Raw genomic sequence first — 25,858 nt, 5'->3', positions numbered from 1 at the left:
CATGGAAACCAGACTGATTTAATGGACACTGCAGCAAGTGCTGGCAAGCTACAGCATGTCTGGATGGTCAATTTAATGTTCAGGGACAATGAAAGTTTGGGGGGGTATTAAAATTAGAAACAAGTATGAGAGAGAAAACCTGGCAACCCCTTATGCCAAATATGCAGAAGCAGCAGAAAAATATACTCTGCCTTTGCAGCCAGGAGGAGTAATTGGAGAAATGAACTTCAGCACATCACTGGGCTAGAGTGATAGGATCAATGAGGAGGACAGTCCAAATTGCTATCCAAAGGCAGAGAGAGGCAGCCAATATGTGTCCAGAGTTCAGGAGAACCACAGATGTAAAATGCAAGGCTTGCAGTACCATGGACAGATCACTGGGTGCAAGGAACTTACTCCCAATTGAGGGCTTACATGAACTTCCTCTTGCCCTGCTGCTCCCCACCCTTCTGCTCTAGGGCAAAGATATGCAGGCTGAGTCCCTACCTGCCCCCTACCGAGAAGTCCCTACCTGTCCCACCAGAGTGGTGCATGCCCTGGTTATCTCCCGTTTGGACTACTGCAATGTACTCTACGTGGGGCTACCTTTGAAGGTGACTTGGAAACTACAACTAATCCAGAATGCAGCAGCTAGACTGGTGACTGGGAGTGGCCTCAGGGACAGTATAACACCGGTCCTAAAGGATCTTCACTGGCTTCCAGTACGTTTATAAGCACAATTCAAAGTGTTGGTGCTGACCTTTAAAGCCCTAAACAGCCTCAGCTCAGTATACCTGAAGGAGCGTCTCCACCCCCATCGTTCAGCCCGGACACTGAGGTCCAGCTCCAAGGGTCTTCTGCTGGTTCCCTCACTGTGAGAAGCAAAGTTACAGGGAACAAGGCAGAGGGCCTTCTCGGTAGTGGTGCCCTCCCTGTGGAACGTCCTCCCTTCAGATGTAAAGGAAATAAACAACTATCTGACTTTTAGAAGACACCTGAAGGCTGCCCTGTTTAGGGAAGTTTTTAAAAATTGATGTTTTTATTATGTTTTTAGATATGTTGTAAGCCACCCAGAGTGGCTGGGGAAACCCAGCCAGATGGGTGGGGTAATAATAATAGGCAATTCAGGTTTTCTCTGGATTGTTGTTTGCTCTGATATAGCACTAAAGAGCCAGTTTAACCTGGGAAAGGAGCATGGCAATGGGAAAACCGCTCAGACCTATGCCTAGAATGTATGGATCAAATGGAAAACCACTTGGACTTCTGCTTTCTAGGCCTGGAGCAAGAGGAAGTGTGGATGAGCTCTGGGTCTCAATCCGAAAAGCAAAAGCTGAAATCTGGCAACCCTGGACGGGATTCGGAAAAGGGCAACGAGAAAGATTGAAGGGGATGGAGCAGCCTTCCCTTTGAGGAAAGGTATCTGGGGCTTTTCAGTTTAGAGAAAAGACAAGTAAGAGGGGACATGATAATCTCGTATAAAATAATGTATAGGGTGGAGAAAGAGGCTAGAGGAAAAATTGTCTGCCTCTGTCATAACTTGTGGACATCAAATTAAGCTGAATGTTGGAAGATTTAGGACAGACAAAAAAGAGAGCACTTGTTTTCACTCAGCACATAGTTAAACTGAGGAATTCACTCCCACAAGAGGGATGGCCCCCAACTTGGATGGCGGTAAAGAGGGATTAGACACATTTGCAGAGGATAAGGCTGTCAGTGACTATCAGTGCATTGCATGTGTTGTCATTTCCAGACAATATTGTCAGTAAAAAATTATCCCGCTGATAAGGTGCCGTGGTAGAAATTACCCCTGGATGCTTCGCCTATCACCAAATCTCCATAGTAGGAATGGTTTGTTCTTCTCTTACCCTCCCACTTCCTCTTTTAAGTGCACTCATTTTAGCCTTATATGGCATTTGAGGCCTGGGAACTCTGCCAGAAAAGTAAAACCTATTTTCATCTGAACTACAATGTGTGAGATTTTCACTAAGCAGCTTTTACCATGCCAGAGTTGCTGAAACTGTTTTGCTGGCAGCCGGTGCACTTCAGTTCTCTGTGCTTTGTTATCTCTGGGGAGAAAGAAAACCATGTACCAAACTGTCGGAAACTACTGGAAGTCAGTGTGACTCTGAATTCTAGAAACCCATTATAAACCCCTCAGTGAGCAGTTTCCAAGCATTCAGCCCTTGCTGTACTGCAAGGAGGATCCACTTATACAATTACTGGACACAAGAAGTAATGAGTTTTGTGGTGACTCATCATGAGGTGTTTTTTTCCCCCAACAGACACCCTAGACTGGAGGATGTTTCTCAATATCCAGTCTTGATCCAGGATTTGCTGAGAAGAGGCTGGAGTTAGGAAGAACTGAAGGGCACTTTGAAAGAGAATTTCTTCATGCTTTCCAGACAGTGGGAAAAGTAAGGTCAATAAAACCCAAATAGCATGTTTTGTTTTTCAAAGCTGCCATTTCACTTTATGGTGGTTTGGTTGCCAATGATGGGTTCTGCTGTATGATTGTAATTGTTTGTACTTGCTACACTGTAATACAACTTGTTTCCACTTGATGGGTGGAAGGGCACCAAGAACCTGGTTTGCTCTGTCTGGCTTCAAAGGATAGGACTATACATGTGTGACAGTTTCAGATTTCTCCTAACAGGCACGTTTCTATGCAATTTTGTCTAAGAGACACATTTTTGCAAACCAACTCCCCTAATACAATAGATAGTAAAAATGTTACTTACATATACGTGTGTGTGCACTCTCTCTCACACAATTTACACTAGTACATGAATTATTTACTTTGGAAACTGCAATGCAAAATGTGGATTTCAAAGTACGGCTGTGTTTTGGTTCACACTATGTTTTGAGAAGTGTGAGTTGGGTAGGTTTGCCTTTAAATGCATGCTGAATTGACTTTCTCCCCTATTCCTAAGTTGAGATTCTGTCTAGGGACTCTAGAGATGAGTTGTGTATATGACAATTAGGTTTTTCCAGGTTAGGTTTTTTGTCTGCCTGTCTGTCTGTTTTCTGAGCAGCCTCTGGCTAGATTGTCTGCTTTGGTATATAGCTGTAGCCTGTGTTCTCCTGCCCCTGAGGGAGTTTCACAGGGAGTTTTCTGCTATGGCACCTCATCTTGCATCATTGCCCCAGTGATGCTGAGCAGCATCATAGCCCACACATTTGAGACTTCAGTTTGAGTGTTCAGGGCTGGCACTGCCATTAGGCAGATAGTGGATGATAGGTGGTGGGAAACAGCTTCAAGGTGTTTGAGGACAGTGTTGTGTGTGCCACATAACATGTCCCATATCCCCCAAGGCAGGAAGATTCAAGTGCCATCAAGGAAACATTTAAATATTTCATTGGTGTTGATGAGGAGTTGCGAGTTTGTTTGTCTCAAATTAAGAGAAATGAGATTACCCAGCAAAAGCAAGCTCACACTTCTCATTCAGTTGGTATATATACTGAAGGTACACATGTAAGAGACTTGTTTCTAATTATATTTTGGGAATTATTCGTGTTCTTATGTAGCTGCAGTATTTTATACTTTCTGGGTGTCCCATGTTCATATTATAAAGTAGTTGTGTCCTATGTTATCAATCAAGCACTGCTAGAAGTTGTCCCCCCCCCCCCATTGTATTTCTTATTTTTAGAAAATCAGTGTGGTTCAAGCAATTTTTTTATTCTGAAAGTGTGGCCCAGAGAAAAAAGTTTGGGGACCACTGCCCTAAGCTAACCTACTGTTTTCAGCTGTGGTGGAGGATACTAAGCCATTACCAGCGCTGTAACCAAAGAGAATCTAGAGAATGAACAAAGTTTACAGCACAGGGATCTACTGATACAGATCTAGAAGAATGAAAGCAGATTTTATACGTAATTCCTGGAACTGTAGCAAAGGGAAAACGTTTTGTACAATAATGTTGACAACAGCACAGGGAATTACAGGATATGTTTTTACCTGAAAATCCTTTAAAAATGCTTCTTGGAATGTTCCAGTTTGCACGTAGACCTTCAACAAATACAAACTCTGCTGATGACAGCAAAACTTTATATTGCCCAATCTTGGAAATGTAAACAATACTCCAACAACTACACAATTGCTAAAGAATTGTGTGGGAAACAGCCTTGCAGATAAAACAACCATATAATAGAAAAAAACAACAGAATAATTACGAAAGCAAATGTACTGACCAATGTTTATACATTTTTGGAAAGACAACATGGCAGATAATAACCTCCTTATTTACATTAATGTAATTATCTGCGCTTTCCCTTCCCTTCATAATATTTTTCTTTCTACAGTATTCACATTTTCTCTTCACTTTATTACTGCAATCTATCGTAAAATTAATAAAAATATTAATTTGAAAAGTCATAGAAAATCCAGGGAACTGCAGTTTGTCAAGGGTCCAGTGAACTGTATCTCTGTGAGGCCAGCACTGTTAACAAACTACAGTTCTCCAGATTCTTCGGGGAAGCTGTAACTGTTAACGAGAGTGCTTTAAATGTATGGCACGGATGCAACCCTAGTCCAGCTAGCTAAACACAACTGGCTCTCTTTTAAGTTTTCATGATAGTCCAACATCCTATTTCATTGCCAGAAGCTTTATTATCTTTCCCTCCCTGTGTGGATGTAATAAGGGTGAGAGACCTGATATTAAGCAAGTTGAGCAACAACTTGTTAATCTTTCTCCTGCCAGCTGTCCTCATATCATGCACTGCCTCTGGCAGAAGTGCTGTGCATTCAGTCCCACCCCCCACCCCACCCCCCCGATGTGACATGATAGAAATTCACAAAATTATGCAAAGCATGAAGAAAGTTTTTCTCCTTCTGTCGTAACACCAGATCTCAGAGGTGTCCAAGGAAGGGGGATGTTGGAAGATTTGGGACAGATAAAAGGAAGTACTTCTTCACACAGCTCATAATTTAACTATGGAACTCACTTCCACAGGAGGCAGTGATGGCTACCCATTTGGATGCTATGGAAGAGGATTAGGCTAATTCATGGAGGACAAAGCTTTCAGCGACTGCTAGCTAGGCTGGCCATGCTTTACCTCCACTATGAAGGCATTATGCCTCTGAATACCAGTTGCCGGGAACCACAGGTGGGCAGAGTGCTGTTGTGCTCAGGTTCTGCATTCAGGCTTCCCACATGCATCTGGTCAGCCACTGTGACAGCAGGATGCTGAACTAGACAGGCCACTTGCCTGATCTAGCAGACTTGTCCTGCGTTCTAAAATTACTTGGCCATTTATTGTTGGAGTTTGGCGGGGTTAAGACTGTCAGGCAATCTAAAATTGGGTGGATTGTTGTTTTTTCGCTGCGTTATGGGTTTCTGCTGGGGAAGGGAGAGCTTGCATTCATAGATAATGACACGGACACAGAAGTTCCAGTGAAGAGCACAGTTGGGAACAATTGCCGAGAAATCTCAGAGAGTGAGGATATTTGGTCCTGTCCAAATTGCTCTGAAACAACAGAAAATGGATCTGCTGCAACTTGGGTCATCAGACTTCTGCAATGACTACACTTAATGTAAGTGGTCTCTTTTGTTTGCCACAGACTTCTGAGCAACTGCTGTAAACTGTCTCTAGAGCTTATTTAATTCTAAGGGAGAAGACCAAGCTGCCATTCCCAGAGGGTTGGCAGTCATTTGCCTCCTCATTTCTTTTTTACAAGACAGAAAGAAAAATTGTAGTAGAGATTGTGAGTACTTCCTACCCACAGTGGGTGAAAATATAAACTTGAAAGCCCTTTTAGAATGTGCACCAGTAAAATAGGTCAGGCATTTTTATGGATTGCCTGCCTACTCTAAAAATCATCATCTCTACATGGAGCTCTCTAGAGTCTGTAAATGATGGCAGGAGAAAAAAAACAAACCCTGAAAAAATAGAGAGGTTGGGAGGCTCGTTGGCCTTTATAGTTCCAAAACACAGATGGGGAAGATACTTGCTTGTGATTGCATTAATGAAAAAATTACCTAATTTGCACTTCTTGCATCAATATGTGAACTGAAACACAACTATTCTTTGAAATTCACTGTCCTTCGAAATTCACACAGCTAAATGTTTCAGAATACGTTGATGTGATAGGATGTACAATGTCATACCCTCCAACAATTCTCTGATGAAAATAGGGACGTCCCATTCCATAATGATAGTTTTACTATTTATACCCCACACATCTTACTGGGTTGCCCCAGCCACTCTGAGCAGCTTCCAACATATGAAAACATAATGAAACATTTTTTAAAAACACCTTCCCTATACAGGATTGCCTTTAGACAGCTTGGGGGTCAGATAATTCCATACCCTCCAACATTTCTTCAATGAAAACAGGGACATCCTAAGGAAAAGTGGGACATTCCGGGATCAAAACAGAAACCAGGACGGCTTCTCTAAATCAGGGACGTCCCTGGAAAATAGGGACACTTGGAGGGTCTGCAGTGTCTGCATTTCCCTACTAATATACATATTTTTGTACACAATGTTTGTTTGAACTACACAGTAAAATGAGGAGTTGTGTGAATTTTGAAGGGTAATTGTGTTTCAGTTCAAGTATTGGTTCAAAAAGTGTGAATTAGGGCTGTGCATGGCCCCTGGTTCTGTTCAGGCCCTGAATTGGGCCCAATGTAACACACCAAAGTGGGCACCAGATTGGGGAGGGGGGCATACACAGCCCTGCTATTGTCCATTTCATTGCATTTTAATGTAGTGCAATCCTACCTTGGGTAGTAGGTAGAATATAAATAATCCAAAATAGCTAAAATAAAGTGGCATCAGTAGCATGCCCACTAAACCTTATTGCGCTGAGGCAGCAATAAGCACAGAAGAAGCTACCTTACACCAGAACCTTACACCAGCCCAATAGTGTCTGTTTTGACAGGTAGTTCAACTCACAGATGTTGAACATCAAGTGCCACTTGGTCCTTCTCACCACAGAGGCCAGGGAAGGATTCTGAGGTCTCCTGCATGCATAGCAGATACTCTGCCACTCAGCTATGAAGGCTCCTCCCCATACATAGCTACATCCACACAACCTATTTTGGCAATGTACAGAAGATTCTTCAATTAGTGGTTTTATAGAGGAGGGAGAGAGAGGAGAGGTGTAATGTTTTGGGATAGGCTGAAGGGCCTGAATGCTGGGAGAAATGAAAAGCAGAGGTGGCTAGGCAGTTATGAAGTGAGATGGTGCATTGTGAGGTGGGAGGAGAGAGAGAAACGACTTCATGTCAGCCTGGAAACATATTGCTATAAATTCTCAGCTGTTCTCACAGCATGCGGCTGAGAAACTGAAATGCCTGCAACTCTGTTATGATCATACATTCCAGTGAGCCTATTTTCCGGGGGAAATCCCTATTTGGGTTATTGGTCCCTGATAAATTGCTGTCCCAGTTTTGCCTTTTAAGGATGCCCTTTTAAACTTCTCACAGGGATAGTCACATTTGTCTCTTGCAGCAGCAAAAACAACATGCTTGTCACACTAACAGATTTCTTACAGTGTCAGAGGTAGCCTTGAGACCGCAAAAGCTCATTAGGCCAGAGTCACCACTGTAGTGACTTTGGGTACTAGTGCGCCCACCAGTACCTCCTATGCTGCCTGTGAAAGGTGTCAGTAAACGCCCCTGCAATATAATACAGCCGTAGGTCTGTCATCACAAAGCAGTTCACTTGGTCGCTGACAGATGCTGCTATATTGCAGAAACGGTATGATGACAGATTGGGCTCCCAAAACTGCAGGGCCATTGCAGCAGTGTCAGAGGGTGAGGAATGTGTAATTTGGGAATATGTGTGAAATGGCACAAACTGCTTGGTCTGTGTTTCGAGTTGCCCTTCCCCCACATCTTATTTCTGTTCAGTGTTAGGATGCAAGCTGTGATAGGCCTTTTGAAACAGCTCAAGGCCACAGGTCTCTGGCATGACTCATCCACCTTCCCTTTCTCCAAAGAGTATGTATATGTGCATTGGTGTTTCATATGTGTTTATAAAGCCAAGACTGCATTCAGCAGTAATTTGGGTATATTTTAGTGAATTGTGGTGGTGGTGGATCTATCTCCAGACTTTGATCTCTCAGCATATTTGAATCTCTTTAGTATAGCCTCTTAAGACCACAGAAATGTGGATGAGCCCTATGACAGCGATGAATAATTTCAGTTTTGAAGTTATGGGATTTATCTGTGTCAATCTCCCTGGGGCATTACAAGCAAAAGGTGGTTATCAGACTGACAAATGAATAATAGACTGAGAACTGTATTGCAAAATTCAGAGAAGTACAGGAATCAAAGGATGCCTTCATTTGCATCCATATATGAGATCAAAAAGTGCTAGTCAGAATCCTTCAACATCCTCAAGTGCCCCTCTTGTTTTTTTTGCTATGCAAACAGCAATTCCGGAAAAGTTTGAGCAATCTTGTGACACTGAGGGGTGGACAGGGACAGCTTAACTCTTTCAACCCCTGCTACGTTTGTTTTTAAAATCACCTCTCTGAAAGTACTATTTGCGTTCCATGAGGCTGAGAGAGGAGTGAGATTTGGAATCGGAGCAACTAAGTAGGAGCAAGAGAAAAGCAAGAAGGCCCTGGGAATCCTAGACATATGAGAAATCCTTGCATGTGTTGTTCGTTCTCTGTTATTTCTTACTAACTCTTTATGCAGTTATAGTTACAGCTTCATCAATCTTTAAAACAGTTTTGACTTGTCTGATCTAAGGGGAGGGAGCTCCCATGAACTCCAGGTCTGACTCTTCAGTCAGGGCAATAGGATCCTTACTGGACAGTGTTGGAGTCATATTATAAAATAGATAATAAGAAAAGCTGACTAATATCAATGGACAGGAAGGTCCGTGGTGTAGATGCTGGTGCCACATGAAAAGATTGATTACCTTCAAGTGCAGAATGTATGCCATGAGGCATTTGTAAAAGTAAATTATTTTCAGCCCAACTGATATAACCTGTTGAAACCTTTTGCCTTACTTGAGAACTGTCTCTGTGGGTGAGGGTGCAAAAGACATGTGAGGACTTGTTCAAATGTATGGAGAGCCTTTTCTTCTGGTGCCACATATATCACTTGCGTGATGTCAAAAACCAGTCATGGCCTGGAACTCATTCTGTCTTGGCAGGGAAAGGATCAAGGCTGTCCTTAAATGCCCTCAAGGAGGACGTTGAGTGTGTGTTTCATCCATGTGGGAGTCAACCCCTGTCACGTCCATGGAATGTGAAGCTAAATACATCTCTTCTGGGTTAAAACGCTATTAATCATTTTCTGCTGGAAAGCCAGCTTAGAGACGTTGTTTTCTGAAAGTGAGGTTGCAAGGTTCTCATCTGTAATTAAAACTCTTCCTCTCTCCACCCCTCCTTCAGTGGCCAGCCAACAAAACGCAGAGCATCATCTGTGTTTGGAAGCCATTGCCTGAGGAACCTCCACAAACTCAACAGCTTGGTGCTGCTCTTTATTCAAGGTGCCACGTGAACGTGGCCATTCGGTAAACATGCTTTCGGGTCCAAAGAGGGATCCGTGGAAGATGCTTCTGTGGCTGCTGCTCCTGCTGCTTGCTGACATTTTGGGATCCAGAGCTGAGGCAGACTTAAGAAAGAAGGCTCATGACCTAATGAAGCAAGTCCCGTTAATCGATGGGTAGGTGGAATTCCTTGTTTTCAGAACTATGAAAGCATCACTGTGGTGTGAGCTGGGCTATATTCTGATATAGCAAGGATTGTGGAAACTTTTTTTAGCTTTCTGTGGTTGTATGCCAGTTACAAAAGATAACTTTTGTATAGAAAGCTAGCTTCTTTCTCTCTCTCTCTCTCTCTCTCTCTCTCTCTCTCTCTCTCTCTCTCTCTCTCTCTCTCCCCATCCATGAAAGTAAAAACCATTATCAGAATTCAAAAGCCTCTTCTGGCATGGCAAAAAGACAGCCTGAGGTGAAAGAGTGTGACTTGGGGGTGGGTTTTGACCTGGGGAGAGTCCCAAGAGGCAGATAGAGAGGCCTGGAAGGCTGGATTTGGCCCCTGATCCTGAGGATCTCCACCCCTGTGAATACAGTATTCTTCTGATTCAATATAATTCTTTTCTTGAATACGAACAAACAGAGCTTGCAAATATTCAGTCATTCTTGCCTGCCTCTGGAATTACATTCCTGGTTGTGTTGCAAACTGCCTCTGCCAGGCAGCAATGAGGAAGGAATCTGCCCAACTCGAATTTCAAAGCAGGCACACCTGATTTGATTCCAGTCTGTACATGAGCCAAATCAGATCACGAGTCCTCCTTATAACTTGCAGTCCTATGGGTCCCTTCACAAGGTAGTACAGGGGCTGTTCCACATTGTCTTATCTCTTCCTTTTACATTAAAAAGAAAGAAAGAAAACCCAGCCTCCCAGAGCATATAGTGCATGAGGCTATTAATATGCCTGTTTAAACATGGGGGCAGCCATGTTTCCTTTATACAATCCCCGCCCCCGGCCCCCAAAATTGAGAATATGGGTCTCATTGACCTGCGGCATTTCAATATCAAGGGTACTGTGGCAAACTGCTGCCATGATGGGGCCAAACGTCTGTGGGCCAAAAGTCCAGGTCATTGGGGTCAAGAGAGGGAGGGAGGCATGCCACAAGGTCTGTGACAGAAATACACCTGTGTGAACTAAGTAATTCAAAGAGTGCCTTACAGTCCATCCTCTTTCATTAGCTCCCACAGCGATAGCAGATAGAGACGTACCTTTTAGAAAGCAGTAATAGACTAAAATGTCCTGTCTTCTTATCGCGCAGACACAACGACCTGCCCCTGAAGCTGAGATGGTTCTACCAGAACAAGCTGAGCAAGACTGACTTGAGAACACTCAACAAAACAGACACAAACATCCGGAAGCTCCAAATGGGCCATGTTGGTGCTCAGGTAGGTGTTTGGTGTGTACCCAAACCCTGCAAAATGCAGGATTGAACTCATCAGCTGATTCTATACAATCGCTGGTATAAAAGAGTGTGGGAAGTGAATTGTTGTGTGGTCCCTTGATGTAAGAGGTGAAAGAGGAAAAATATAGCAAAGAGGGGTATAGGATGGATCCTGATGATGATAACAACAACAACAACAACGATAATAATAATAATAATAATATATTTATACCCCACCCATCTAGCTGGGTTTTCCCAGCCACTCTGGGTGACTCCCAACAGAATATTAAAAACATGATAAATAAGGCCTGTGAGCATGCCATCTATTATATGGGTATTTTCTATGGGGTTGGGTTATGGAGGGGAAAATGTCCAAATGCAGTTACAGTTTGAATTCATACCACTCCTACCGATGTACTTCAAAGGGATCCCTTCTCAGCACCCATCAGCTCCTTTGAAGGCAGTTGGGTCAACGGCATATCAACCGAGCGTCCATTGTGTGTACCTATAGTTGTGCCAAACAGGCATATATACACCTGAAATTCTGTTTTAAAGCTGCATTTTGTCAACTTTCTTCCAGTTTTGGTCCGTGTATGTTCTCTGCAGTGCACAGAACAAAGACGCTGTCCGCTTGACGTTGGAACAGATCGATGTTGTCAAGCGGATGTGCAAAGACTATGAAGAATTTGAGCTGGTGACATCTTCTCAAGGTAACGTGTCCTGCATTTGCTAGAGTGAGATGGTCTCCTTAGGTAGCTAATTTTTGATAACCTGAAAGGAGAGCAAATAGCCAGTTATTGAATCTATTATCGTATTTTTACTGCTGGGAGGAGGAAGAAAGCTGCTTGTAGGATTTTCTTCCTCAAATGCCAAATAACATGGCTGGGCTGTGGTAAAAGGCACATTGGTGTATGTGGCAGGGACTCTACCTGCTGTTATGCCTCAGGTAGAAAAAATATATTGGCTGGCCCTACTCAGGCAGAAAAATATCCCATGTACATCAGCCAAAAATCATATGCTAGATCCAGAAATGAGTGACACAGTTTTCACATTAGCATATTATCTTATCCACAGCCCCTTCAGATACTCCATCCTCACATGGAAGCAGGGGATGCCAGAGGCAGGTTTGGAGCACTAAATATGAGGAGGGCAGGCATGTTTAGTAGCTGTTTTGGGCTGGCAGGGGGGTAGCTATTATTTTGCCTTCCTAATGCAGGCATTGCTAACAGTAAAAACATGAAAAGCTGTTAGGGATGGGAGAGAAATTCGATTCTGCTTACATTGAAAGGTGAACTTACCTAATTCACATTTTTCATAACAATATGCAAATCAAATACAAACATCCCACTTTTCTGAATTTTGCAATTCATTTCTCCAGCCATGTAACGTGTGCCAAAATGCATATAGTAAACCGTGCATATAAATGTGTATATATTAGTGAAAATGACATACAAAAATGCACTATATTGGGGGAAATTGCTTTGCAAAAATGTGTACGGTATATCAGAGGAAATGTCATATTAAATGGTGTATAGTAGGAAAAATTCACACTAAAGTGCTAATGAATCTTAATGAGAACTTAAAAGAACAACAATCCCAAAACCAATGTGGAAATGTGAGGAACTTAATTTAAGACTGGAGAAACAAGAAACCGAGCGAAAACAAAATTCTTCATTCCTATATGCAGTAAATCTACCCATAGTTGCACAACTATGTTGCTATGCATTGATGTCCCTTTAAAAATTCAGATCTGTCTTTCTGATCAAAATCCAGGCATTGCCAGCACTGACAGCAAAAAGATAGCCTGCTTGATTGGCATCGAAGGGGGACACTCCATCGACAGCAGCCTCGCGACCCTGAGGATGTTCTACGAGCTGGGCGTTCGGTACATGACGCTGACCCATAACTGCAACACTCCCTGGTAAGCTACAAACAAGTGTTTCTTCAGAGAGGGGCTGTTTCTCTGGGATTTGCCAACGTTGGTTAAGATACTGCAATGTATTTATTCCCGTACTGAGAAAATACATGTGTCAGTAGGTCAGTCTGCTAAACGAAGGACCAGGGGAAGGCTGTAGCTCACTTGTTCAACATCCACTTTACATACAGAAGGTCACAAATTTGATCCCTGGCATCTCCAGGTTGGGTTGGAAAAGGCTTCTGTATGAAACCCTGGAGAGTCAGTGCTAGGTGGAAGGAATAAGCAGTTGAAGCAGGGGTGCCTCAGGAAGTTTTGCTACTTGATCCAAAACTGAAAATGGCACCTGCAGCCACTTGAGGTGACTGGAGGTGGCCCAGCGGAGTCCCAGCATGCTGAAGGAGGCCAGAGAGGAGCAGGCAGTGGCGGCTGCGGGTGACAAGCACAGGAGACAGTGAGTGGTGTGCTCCTCAGGGCACGAATCTGCCATCCCTCCCAGTTGTCCCCAGCCTGCCACCTGAGGTGACTGCCTCACCATGCCTCATGGGAGGGCAGGCCTTGAGTTGAAGGACGGTTGGATTTAGAGTGAAGAGAGAGGAATTCAATTCCCTGCTTGGCCGTTTCTCAGTTTAACCTACTTCATAGGGTTGTGGAAATAAAAAGGAGCATTGTTTATGTTTTCCTGCATTCTTTAAATAAACACTGGTTTAAATAAGTCATAAATTAATCTATTTCAGGGGTTGCCAATGTGCCATTTTGGGATGCCCAGCATCCCTTCTGTGGCACCCGTGTGTGCTGGTCCCGGGGGTAAGGTACCATGGGTGTAAGCAGAGTCCACACGAAGAGAGGCGAGGTCCGAGGTGGAGAGCCGGGCGGGGAACAGGAACGCTGGAACAGGAGACAGAGCAGGGAACAGGAACACCGGATGAACAGGAACAGGAGGCCGAGCAGGGAACAGGGGCACCAGATGGTCAGGAACAGGAGGCCGAGCAGGGAACAGGAGCACCGGATGGTCAGGAACAGGAGGCCGAGCAGGGAACAGGGGCACCAGATGGTCAGGAACAGGAGGCCGAGCAGGGAACAGGAGCACCGGATGGTCAGGAACAGGAGGCCGAGCAGGGATCAGGAACACAGGAAGGTCCGAAGCCAACAACGACATTGCTCCCGCAACCTGGGGCCGGGCTGACTGGGCTTTTATCCTCTTCTAAGGCCGGGGGCGGTCCCGGCCCCCAGGAGCCCCGCCTCCTCTGGCCTTAAGGCGAGCACTCCTCCTGGGGGCAACCAGTTCCCTTCGCCTCTCTGCCCTAAGCCTCTGCAGATCAGGAGAGGCCGAAGGGTTACTGGGCCCTGGAGGAGGCTCACCTGTAGCCACTGAGTCGTCAAGCCCCTCTGGGGCCAGAAGGGTTTCACCTGGGGCCAGCTCCTGGTGCTCAGCCACAGGTGCAGGCTCTTCAGCATCTAGGCCTTGCCCCAGTTCAGCCGGCCCTGGAGGCGGGGACTCCTGTGCAGGCTGGGATTCCTCTGGTTCATCCTCTGAATCGGAATCCCAGGCCATCACACCGTGAAAGGCCTAAGTAAATATTCCCTCAAAACTCCACAATACCCTTTGCTCTTCCTGCTCAGTTCTTGATTGCACTGGCTCAGCCTCCCCTTACACTGAGCACACCCCCTTAAACATGCTCACTTGTCATGGGATGCCTGGATTGGGCACCCAAGATCCCATCTGTTCTGACCAGAGGAGAGATGCAAAGAGCTGATAGAAGTGCCTCCCCCCCCCCCTTTAAGTGGCTCATGAGGAGTGTGCCTGTTCCTTCCCCACCTGAATCTTTTCTGCTGTCTTGGATGTGGCAGCTATTTTGTGTTATGTCACGACCCCACAGCAACCATTCTGTTTCATGCCACACACCCCATGGCAGCCAATTTTTGACTGATGCTCACAACATCCCAGAAAAGTTCAGTGTTCTAGATGTGATTACATCTGCCTCTCTGTGTGTTTGTAACTCTGTTCCACTTCAGAGTTTGAAATATTTCCTTGACAGGCTTACGTTTCTTCTTAAACATCCCTCACCATCTTTGTTCCCCTGCAGGGCAGAAACCTCAGCAAAGCAAGAACATGAATTTTATCCCAAGACTGAGGGCCTGAGCACTTTCGGCAAAGTAAGCATTGGTGAAGTGAAAATTAGCAAATTGCTGGCTGATATGCACCTGAATGTCTTTGAAATGTACATACTCTGCAGAAAAGGCAAATTCCATATTAGTGTCACTAGTAATGGGATCAAGGGGAACCACACTGCACTCAGCATTGAGGGGGGAGAGTGTTGTTGCACTCAGATTCTGCTTGTGGGCTTCCCAGAGGTATCGGATTGGCCCCTGTGGGAACAGGATGCTAGGTTTGGTGGGCCTTTGTCCTGATGCAGCAGCCAGGCTTTGCTTATGTTCTTAGATCATGTCAGAGTAGCATAACCCACAGCGCCTATATCGTGCTAGGAAGTGGTGAAGGAGATGAATCGACTGGGGATGATGGTGGACTTATCTCACACGTCTGACGCAACAGCAAGGGCAGCTCTTAGTATCTCCAAAGCGCCGGTCATTTTCAGCCATTCATCCGCCTTCTCAATCTGCAACCATTCAAGAAATGTTCCAGATGATATCCTGCTGGATCTGGTGAGTGAGACTTAGGGCTTATCCAAACTCACCATTCCTCTGTGCTTTACTTCATGGTCTGAGATTTAAAGCTCCGTGTCTGAGCACTCTCTCTTTCTTTCTCTTTTGCTTTGGTGTTTCCCCCACAAAAACCCACTCTTTAAAGCTGAATAAGAGCAAATGGAAATCCATTGAAAACCCAAATTGCCATTTGTTGTGCTTCAGCATTAATGAGTGGGTTTTCTTGGGTTCAGCCCCTCCTGTCCTGGCCAATGACATGAAAACCTCTATTTCTTGTTGTCCAATGAGCCTCACCAACTCAGGGAATGACCAATAAGGCTTCTGCATATGATCTCAGTGACCAAGCTAGTATATAAGGGATCTGGTGGTCCCTGAGGTAGCCCAGACCTAATCAGTCTAATACAGGAACACCTTCAGTTGTTTAACTTGTATATTCTGTAGATAACTTAGTGCGTATCTACACTTGTGGTTTATAACATTAAAAATGTGTTATTAAAATGTGACACCAGGGGGTGCTGCAGAGCAAAGGGAAACTGCCATTAAATGTTATAGAATGTTATATTTAATAATGTTTAGAAGATCAATCTAGATCTAGCCCTGGTGTCTTCCCACATCAAACCTGAGTTTGACTTTATATTCTTTTCTGAGAGTTTTTTCCTCCCTACCTCAGCCTTTACTTTTAGATACGATTATATTGTCATTGATGTTCTAGCTGCCAACATCCATATCATTATTGATGGTACCAGTCTACTTGTATCTGACTTGCTTCATTTTCTCTTCCTTTGTTTTAGAAAAGGAATCGTGGGATTGTGATGGTGACATTCCCAACCAAATTCTTGGCCTGTGGTAGCCAAACAGTGAGCATTTCAACTGTTGCAGGTTAGCAGAAGCAGCTTTCTATATATCGCTCTATTAGTAATATCACACTACTTTCCAGAACTAGAGTGGAATATAGCACAAGTTTACCCTCATTTCCATGTTATTTGCAAATGGAATATTTCTGGAACACAGAAATGAGCACTAAGCTTGCACCACAGTCCCCTGTAGTTCTAGAAGTGGCTTTTACATTCTGTGACAGCTCAAACAGAATACTGAACTTCAGGGGAAAGTTGTGAAAATGGAATAAATTGCCATGGGAATGCAACCTGTGTCATTCTGCCACACACAAAGACTGCAGGTGTGCTTATTCAAGGTAGATACCCATCCTACGGAACAAACTAGACCTTACTTAATGGTGTGATTAGGAGCTATAAAAGGGTACCTTTTTAGGTGCATGAGGGTGGTTTCCATCAGGGCTGCAGAACAGACGAAAGGGAAGTTGAACCTTTTCCTCCACAGCTACAGCTACAATTGCAATGAAATACCACCACCACTAAAAAAAGTGTGGTGACTGGTTAGGGGAAGCTAAACCTTTTGTGGTTTTAATGAAAGCCGTCTTTCACTGAGTATGTTCAGTATCTGTTGGAGCGTAGTAGAGAGTGGGGTGGACTGGAGGTTCCTGGAAGAGAGCATAGCTGGACAGCACTCCATGCTGCAACCTTTTGTTGCAGCTCCCACTTGTAATCCTTCTAGCACTCACATAACTACTACTCCAAGCACATGACATTTTCTTTTTCAGCACGGTTCAAATGGTTTGCCCATTGTATATGTAATTGGAGGTAATATTGAACCCAGGTCTTATTATCCCAAGGTCAGTGACCAGGGAAATAAATAAATATCAGGTCAGCTGCCTTGAAAAAATTTATTTCCAGCTCTGAGCTTGCATTACTGTAGCAGCTGCCTTCCTTCAGCCTGTTCTGACCTGTCTGTTCCCCAGAGGTCAAGCCTCTGTGAAAAATCATCCTAATGAATAATGTTACTAAGAAAATAACCTAAAATCTGTACAAATGTTTTTGTTCATTTAATCAGTTGTGGCATTTCTGCAACTAAGAACAAAATGTTCTAGTGTGTAGCTTTGAGGTAAACTTTCAAATTGCAAAACAAGTAGATCTGATATATTTTATGTTACCTTTTGGTTAGCTGTCTGTAAGATGTCCCTTGACAGCAGAGAATCCCACCCAGTCCCACACCTGCCCCACTCAGTTTTCTCATCATTCTCTGGTAAAGCAGGACCAGTGATGGGTGTGGCCTGGAAAAAGCTCAAAGGGCCAGACAGAGAGGCCTCACTTTCAAGACTTACCAAGCTGATCTTGGTCTTTAAAATGCAAAGGGTGAAAAAAAACCATGGAGAATCATGTAATGTGTAGTTTGAACCTCAGGGTGAACTGCACATACTTCAGTGGCCCAACTTGCAACTGAATTTGCCCACAATTGGACATGTTGTGTTTCTATCAGACGTCATAAATGGCTGTGCATTTCCCCCCTGACATGTACTTCTGCTCTGACAACTATTGTCATTGTTGTCTCCTTTAAATGATCTAGATCACTTTGACCACATAAAGGAAATTGCAGGTTCACATTCAATAGGAATTGGCGGTGACTATGATGGATTAGTTCGGTTAGTAACCTTTTTTCATTGTCGTGCAAGACAGTTACATATTCAGCACTACAGTGGGATGCTGTTTTAAATGGCATCCTTGGAATTCCCCCACAGTGTAGAATCACCCCATGTCCTCTTGACATCATTGTGTCTTGTGTTTCTCAACCTCCACTGTTGGTAGCCAATGGTGAGGACCAGGGGTCACCATCATTATTGATTAAATTTATAAACTACCCTTCATCCAAAGATCACAGGGTGGTTTACAGCATAAGAATGGTACCCTTGAGATGTTCCTCAAGGTGCACTGCAGCCACCCCCAGTCTTCAGGTGGTGAGGTTAGTTACCTTTTCATCCCTACGGGACTGCCTCTCCTGGTATGTCCCACAGAGGAACTTACGGTCTTCAAACAAAAACATCCTGAAGGTCCCAGGCCACAGAGAGGTTAGGCTGGCCTCAACTAGAGCCAGGGCTTTTTCGGCTGTGGCTCCAATCTGGTGGAATGCTCTGTCACAAGAGACTAGGGCCCTGCGGGACTTGACATCTTTCCGCAGGGCCTGCAAGACAGAGCAGTTCCAGCAGGCCTTTGGTCAGGGCACAGCCTGACTCCCTCCTTTGGCAATCTTCACAGAACTGTAGCCTAATGGTTGCCATCAATTTGAGTTGAATTAATTTTAATGAAATGATTTTAGAATGTTGTATTATTTTGTTGTTGTTAGCCGCCTTGAGCCTGGCTTCGGCTGGGTAGGGCGGGATATAAATAAAATTTATTATTATTATTATTATTATTATTATTATTATTATTATTATTATTATCCTTTGAAAAGTACATCGAGCTGATGGAGGAAGTTGGAAGAATGACACTCTTCCCCACTTCCTGTTTCAGCTCTATGCTCTCAGCTTACTTCTACTGGATCCAACTTTTACCCAGATGTATTGGGAAAGCAGGGTGTTCGTGTGTGAGCATGTTTGTGTGTGAGCATGTACACCTTCTTTCTGTCACTCTATGGGTGGATGATCTAGGAGCAGGAGAAGTACACAGAGGTGATGGTGCCTGTGACAGTCAGTCAAAAATCTGCATGTTCCCACATGTGTAAAATAGTTGGCAACCCTGTGGATGAGGCAATGCAAGACCACCGACTAACTGTTCAGGGCCAGCCCTACCATTTGACCTGATATCCTCTAACCTGCTATACTCAGGAATGTTATAGGATATTGTCCTGTCACCAAAGATTCAAGAGCTGTAGCTCACTGGTAGAGAATCTGCTTTGCATGCAGAATGTCCCAGTTTCAATCCTCAGCATCTCCAGGTATTGAGGCAATGTTCTCTGCCCAGAGAGCTGTTGCCAGTCAGTGTAGATGGACCAAGCTAGATTGACCACGGTCTGCCTCTGTAGAAGGTAGCTTTCTAGTTTCCTAAATTCTAACTGCTTGTCCAACCTCTGTACATTATGGAATACATGTATTGCATGTAACATGCTTCAACTTCCAGAGCGTAAGGACTCTATGTAGAACAAAAAAAACTATGAAAATGGTTGCATCCCGCTCAGGAGGGGCATTCCAAACTTGACTGGGATTAAATCCCTGAAAACAATTTAGATATCCCACAGTTTTCATAGCCTTTTCATTCTGTGAAAGGAATTACATCACACAGTGCAAGTGGAGGAAATGATTGGATGTCAGCAAGGCTCCCTCGGTCGGATTCTTGAATCTGATTTAGCACAAAAAGGATGTATATCCCCTCAGGAGTTAGCTGCACAGTTAACTGAACTCGGGGACTTATTAAGTTCCCTCTCTAGGGGGGAAAATGCCATCCAATATACATTTTGTTTGTTCCATACCTCAGTGTGAGCTTTCTTTGCTAACAGATTCCCTGAAGGACTAGAAGATGTCTCTAAATATCCAGCCTTGATCGAGGAGCTGTTGAGGAGAGGCTGGAGTGAAGAAGAACTGAAGGGTGTTTTGAGAGAGAACTTTCTTCGTGTTTTCCGGGAGGTGGAAAAAGTACTGCTAATGTTTGGTTTCCCCTTTTAACTGGCATTACATTTCCCCAAGGGAGGGAAAGAAATCCTCTAGGTCCGAGATAAGGAACCTGGGTCTTCTAGATGTTCCCTGATCTAAGAGTTGAGATTACCCAGCAAATTTGAAATGTGAGACTAAAAACAGAAACATTTCATTGCTGGATCAAATTTAAGACTGTTTTAGGTCAGTACTCAGCCTCCAATAAACAGCTAGTCAGGTGTCCCTGGGGGGGAAAGCAGACCAGCCTAAAAATGGGCATCACTTAGTGTGGGAGGAAAATATAATCCCTGTGACCCACATGTGTGGGGTAAATAATAAAAAAGTATCAGCTGGGTGCCTGGATTCACAACTTGGGGCTAAATTCACTCTCCAGCAGGAGAGTAGCAGAGTTTAAACTCTCCACCTGACTCCATTTTCTTTCTCCCCCATCCCACAATGATTAGACAGCAGTCTGGATCCACTAAGCATGTTCAACTTTGTTTGTTTGTTTGTTTGTTTGTTTATGTCTCTACATATTAGAGGGTTTTTTGTTTTGAAATTGTAATTCTGTAAATCTTGGAGTCCCCCCAAGTCTGATGATACTTTTTGCCTGGGTGTGGTGGTGTTTCTTTTCCCAGATAAGGACCAGAATTTAGAGCATGAGTTCACTATTTGTATGTAGCAGCCTTCCCCAATTAGGTGCCCTCCAATAGTTGCTCTGTCCCAGCTCCTGTCAACCTAGCAGTTCAAAAGCACACCAGTCCAAGTAGATAAATAGGTCCTGCTGTGGCAGGAAGGTAAACAGTGCTTCTGTGTGCTCTGGCTTCTGTCATGGTGTTCCGTTGCACCAGAAGTGGTTTAATCATGCTGGCCACATGACTGTCTGTGGGCAAATGCCGGCTCCCTCGGCCTGAAGCAAGATGAGTGCCGTACCCCATAGTCACCTTTGACTGGACTTAACCGTCCAGGGGTCCTTTAACTTTACAAGTCTTGAATAGCAACTTTGAGCAGCCTCAGCTAGCATCGCCAGGCTGCTATATAAGGGTGCTTTGTTCACAGAAGGTCCCAGCTACTGGCATCACCAGACTTCCCAAGACCCTGGTAAACCACTGCCAACCCAAGGAAACATCATTAGACAGTTTATGCACAGCCTAAATCAGGACTGGGGAATCTTTGGCCTGCCAGATGTGGCTAAAGTACTGGTCTCATCATCCCTGGCCACAGTCCAGCAACATCTGGAGGGCCACATGTTCCCCAGTCCTGGCCTGAATTGTCGCCAACTAAGTTGTACTAAAAGTAGACCCACTGAAATTGATGGGCTTAAATGAGTTGTAGCCATTAAATTCAACAGCCCTACTCCGGATGCCGTCCGCATATCAGATGGGTCAACAGAATAAGGCAGCTTCATATGTTTATAGTTGATGCAAAGGTCTCGCTTTCTGATTTATCATTGTGTTTGAATACTTCTAGGTGCGTAATGAGAACTTGTCAGAGGGCGTGAGCGAAGTGGAAATTCCTCCTGAAAAAGTCGATCATTCTTGTCACACAGAACTAAAACCCCCATCTAAGCGGGCGACCAATTCCCATGGACTGCATTGGGGAGGGCAGCAGCCATACAGCCTCATTCTCTCAATTGCAGTGTATGCAATTCTAAATTGAGATCATCATCTCAGGCAGTGGTGCAACAACCCGGCATGCGTGTTTGGAAGATACAATGTGAAGCGTGACACATGCTTTGTGAGGGCCCCACTGTGCCTTCTTCATTTCCGTGAATGAAGAGAAGAGGCTGTCTCTGCACACGAAAGGCAGTCAGGTGAAATACAAGGACAAGACTCCTTTGCCTTAAATATTTGTGCTGAAAACCAGGTTTCAGCAAACACCACCTTCAAATGCAGCAGGTGTTAAGTTTGGGGCAGGGAACCAGATGCTGTGGGATGGCAGCTCCCATCCTTACTGACCCTTGCCTGCACTGGCTGGGGCTGATGGGAGCTGAGAGCCCCACATCACCTGGAGGGTCACTGCTAGCAATGTGGGAGACATTCAGTGCAGTTCACATTTATAGGCAAACCTGCCTAATGCACACTTTCCAAAACAATATGCAATTCAAAACACAGGCATCCATAACTATCCATAATTTTGTGCTAAATCACTGTTAAATTTTCACAAGGACTTTATTTTTTTTTTTAAAGAAAACTACAAACTGGTTTAGAAATACAGTGGTACCTCAGGTTCAGAACTTAATTCGTTCTGGAAGTCTGTTCTTAACCTGAACCTGTTCTTAACCTGAAGCACCACTTTAGCTAATGGGGCCTCCCGCTGCCGCCGTGCCACCGGAGCACAATTTCTGTTCTTATCCTGAAGCAAGGTACTATTTCTGGGTTAGCGGAGTCTGTAACCTGAAGCGTCTGTAACCTGAAGTGTCTGTAACCCGAGGTACCACCATATGGAGAACTAAAGAGTGGAGGGATGAGAAATTTGGGGCAGATTGGCCGCACCATATACATCTAAAGCATACCCTGTATACATTTAAAGCACATGGCTTTCCCCAAATAAACCTGGGAACTGTAGTTTCTTAAATGTAGTTTTGTGAGAGGAAATGACAGTTCCCAGGATTCTTTGGGGTGGGTGGGACATGTGCTTTAAATGTATGTGGTTGTTCTGCCCAGAGAGAAAGGCTGAGATGTAGGAGGAGGCCTGTTTGATAGCCATACTGTACGGTTGCCATACGCCCGGAATTTCCTGGACATAACTGGCAGTTGGCCCTCGGAAACAGTGTCTGGGTGGAAATTGCTTAAATGTCCAGGAAAATCTGGACGTATGGCAAGCTCAACAACATTTCTGTTCAAATTTTCACTTTTTTAAATACGGCAACGCTACCATACCAAAATATAGGAATTCCTTCCATAGAGAGGCTTGTCAATCCCTACATTGATGACTTTTCACCACTATTTCAGGACTTTCCTCTTCTGACAGGCTTTTGACCTCTGAGATTAATGACCTCTCTCTCTTTCTCTTTCTAGTAGTATGCTGTTTTTTTGTTTTGCTTTTTCATTTCGGCTTGTTTTAGTTGTTTGCTGTCTCAAGCATGCTGAGTGAAAAAAATGTTTTGTTTTTTAGGGCAGTAAATCGTTAAATAAATCCAAAACCAGATCAATATCCAGCAGTTTCACCAAAACAAATGAGGGACAGCTGCTGAGGGAGAGGAGATTTAGATTCATGGATCCTATAAAATGCTGGAAAATTGTTTGTAAATACCACATGTGATATAATAGTTGTGAAGAGTTTTGCTGTATAATATATACATTCGAAATTATTATAATGAGCAATTGTGTGACTGCTCACTTTTGGATTCACTAGCTAAAGCCCTAGTCTACATGCTCTCAGAGGGGCCTGGGCTGTAATGTAATTCCCACTTGCTTGGGAGTGAGCTTAATGGAACTCAATGGGACTTGTGTACATTATACTGCCAATCATCCTGATTAACTTCAGTTGGATCAGAACCTTTGGTTCCAGGACCTCTGACCCTCCAGGGGTTACTGGACTACAGATCCCATTATCTTTGTCCATTGGCCATGTTGGCTGGGGCTGATGGAGTCCAACATCATCTGGAAGGATGATAACTTCCCACCCCAGTTAATCTCATGGACAAAACTTGGCACTTTCCACATTTTCTCCTGCAAGTTCCAAACATCTCAGATGCCTGCTCCACAGTAACTCAGAGCAGCGCTTTCAGTGTGGCTGCCTCTATTCTGTGAAATACCATTCCTGTCAAAATACGGCAGGAGCCTACCTTCTTCACTTTCTGGAAACAGAAAGATATTTTTATTCTAACAGGCTTTCCCAACTGCATAAATGGATCTTTGCCATTAGTGTCTGTTTTGAGGGGTTTTCGCTATGTTTTAAACATATGTTTTTGTGTTTTCAAATGCTGTGACGATTGTACAGAAGGTAATAAATAAATAAATAAATAAATAATCATTATTTATTTTTATTTATTATTAAAAGCAACCACATGCACGTTGGTATGAAGCACAGGGCTTAAATTCTCTGAACAACATTGCTTTTTTAAAAAACACTTGGCTGAAAATTTTAGAAAGGCAGTAACATATAAAGGATCAAATGTCTGACTTGGGTCCAGCAGTTTTATTTTAATTTAAGGGTGGGGAACCTCTAAACAAGAGCCAAATCTGTCCAGCCCTCTTCCCCAGGCTTCAAACCACACTGGTCTTGCTGTGTCTCCTCTTACGTAACCTGACCTGACTGGCGGATGGATCCATTCAGATTCTTGAGTGACTACTGTGAGCACCACCCCTTCTAGTTACTTCTATGTGACACCCCCCCCCCAAGATACAGAGGAGACAGGGTGTGCACACCCACATTTCTGAGGGAATAGTATGAAAACGTTGGATCTGTTAGTATAAATCTAAGCCACAAAGAGCTGATACAGCAGTTCCTTAGGACCTAAGAGATTCCTGTTGTTCGGTGTCCAAACAACTCGCTCAACCATTGTAGGTCTGACTTCACTCACTGGTTAACATCTCCAAGGGGCAGGAGCAGCCAAGGTGGCTCATCTCACAGATAATCAATAATAATAATACAGTAATAATGTTATGTACTGAAGTTCTCACCCTGGGCCAGCAGGGGGATACTGTAGATAGTTCAGGTCCACATATGCAAATAAGGGATCGAAAGTGACGTTCAGTGATTGGATAGTTACAGAAAGTTGCTACAGTTACAATCTAGTGGAGCTCTATATAAGCAGGCTGGCTGAACCCTTCAGTTCAGTTCTGTTCTGGCCTCTGAATAAACAAGAGCTGTTTGAAGAATCGCTGTGTCATCTGATATGTTCACCCACAACTTAACTAATAATAATAATAATAATAATAATAATAATAATAATAATAATATATTATTTGTACCCCGCCCATCTGGCTGGGTTTTCCAACCACTCTGGGCGGCTTCCAACAAAATATTAAAATACAATAGTCTGTTAAACATTAAAAGCTTCCCTGCACAATTTGCTGCTTAACTTTCTTTCTAGGAAGACTAGATACTTCTTTTAAAAAACAAACAAACAAAGCTTTAAGTCTGTGGATCCTTGTGGTCATGCGCAATTGCCCCAAGTGCACCTTTATAATCTGATCATGAACAAATTTCAGACACACTCAGGAAAGACCAGGAAATACATTAGACTTGGTGGGCAGGATCAGAAGTGGCTCTTATTCCACTTGCTGCCTGCAAATATTGCCCACCATCTGGAATATTTCAAGGGACAAAGGGAGGAAGTTTGCCAGCCAGACCAGTACACTTTGCTGCCCAAAGCGAATCTCAGGTGGCAATCTCCCCTTTCAGAGAAAGGAAGCCCGGCTCCTCATTGGAGCAACAGAAGAATGTGAGTTTGGCTTTGATGTCTGTCTGGACCCTCATTTGTTGGGCTGCAGAGCCCTCTTGTGTCTTTATGCAGTCCCTGCAAGTGTCCCATCCCCCCCCTTCACCCAACCCCTTTTTTGTTTTAGAGGCTTTTTAGTTCGAAAACACATCAAAGTGCAAGTAGATAAACAGGTACCGCTCTGGCGGGAAGGTAAACGGCATTTCCGTGCACTCTTCTGGTTCACCAGAAGCGGCTTAGTCATGCTGGCTACATGACCTGGAAGCTGTACGCAGGCTCCCTCGGCCAATAAAGCGAGATGAGCACCGCAACCCCAGAGTCGGCCACGACTGGACCTAATGGCCAGGGGTCCCTTTACCTTTACCTTTACCTAAGCCAGAGGTTGGGCACCCTCCAGGTGATGATGGACTCGAGTTTCCAGCATCCCTGACCATGAGCCATGCTGAAAAAGGTTGGTGGGAGCTGAGTCACGCATCATCTGAAAGGCCAAAGGTTCTCCATCCCTGGCTAAAACCTGCCTTACAAACAGCTGATTCAATGCTGGGCGAATTCAGTGCCCC

At 44.1% G+C, this 25,858-nt stretch overlaps 1 protein-coding gene across 5 annotated transcripts; it reads left to right on the top strand.

Moving 5' to 3' along the window:
- The first annotated feature begins 2,146 nt into the window (after nt 1-2,146).
- LOC309376706 (dipeptidase 2-like) lies at nt 2,147-22,255 on the top strand. Of its 5 annotated transcripts, none has more exons than XM_081923311.1 (11): nt 2,147-2,393; nt 9,427-9,602; nt 10,731-10,857; nt 11,434-11,563; nt 12,627-12,774; nt 14,856-14,925; nt 15,256-15,432; nt 16,224-16,311; nt 17,854-17,929; nt 19,777-19,912; nt 21,380-22,255. In XM_081923311.1, the coding sequence occupies exons 2-11, from the start codon at nt 9,457-9,459 to the stop codon at nt 21,566-21,568; spliced, it is 1,287 nt and encodes a 428-aa protein (XP_081779437.1). In that variant the 5' UTR covers nt 2,147-2,393; nt 9,427-9,456; the 3' UTR covers nt 21,569-22,255. The 5 variants fall into 5 exon arrangements, with proteins under 5 accessions (XP_081779437.1, XP_081779435.1, XP_081779436.1 ...); XM_081923309.1 differs by having other exon boundaries at nt 2,148-2,393; nt 9,329-9,602; XM_081923310.1 differs by having other exon boundaries at nt 2,148-2,398; nt 9,329-9,602.
- Nucleotides 22,256-25,858: the final 3,603 nt, after the last annotated feature.

The sequence above is a fragment of the Podarcis melisellensis genome, assembly GCF_964234715.1.
Source record: "Podarcis melisellensis genome assembly, chromosome: 8".
NCBI lineage: Eukaryota > Metazoa > Chordata > Lepidosauria > Squamata > Lacertidae > Podarcis > Podarcis melisellensis.
This window is presented reverse-complemented; position numbering and strand designations above follow the sequence as displayed.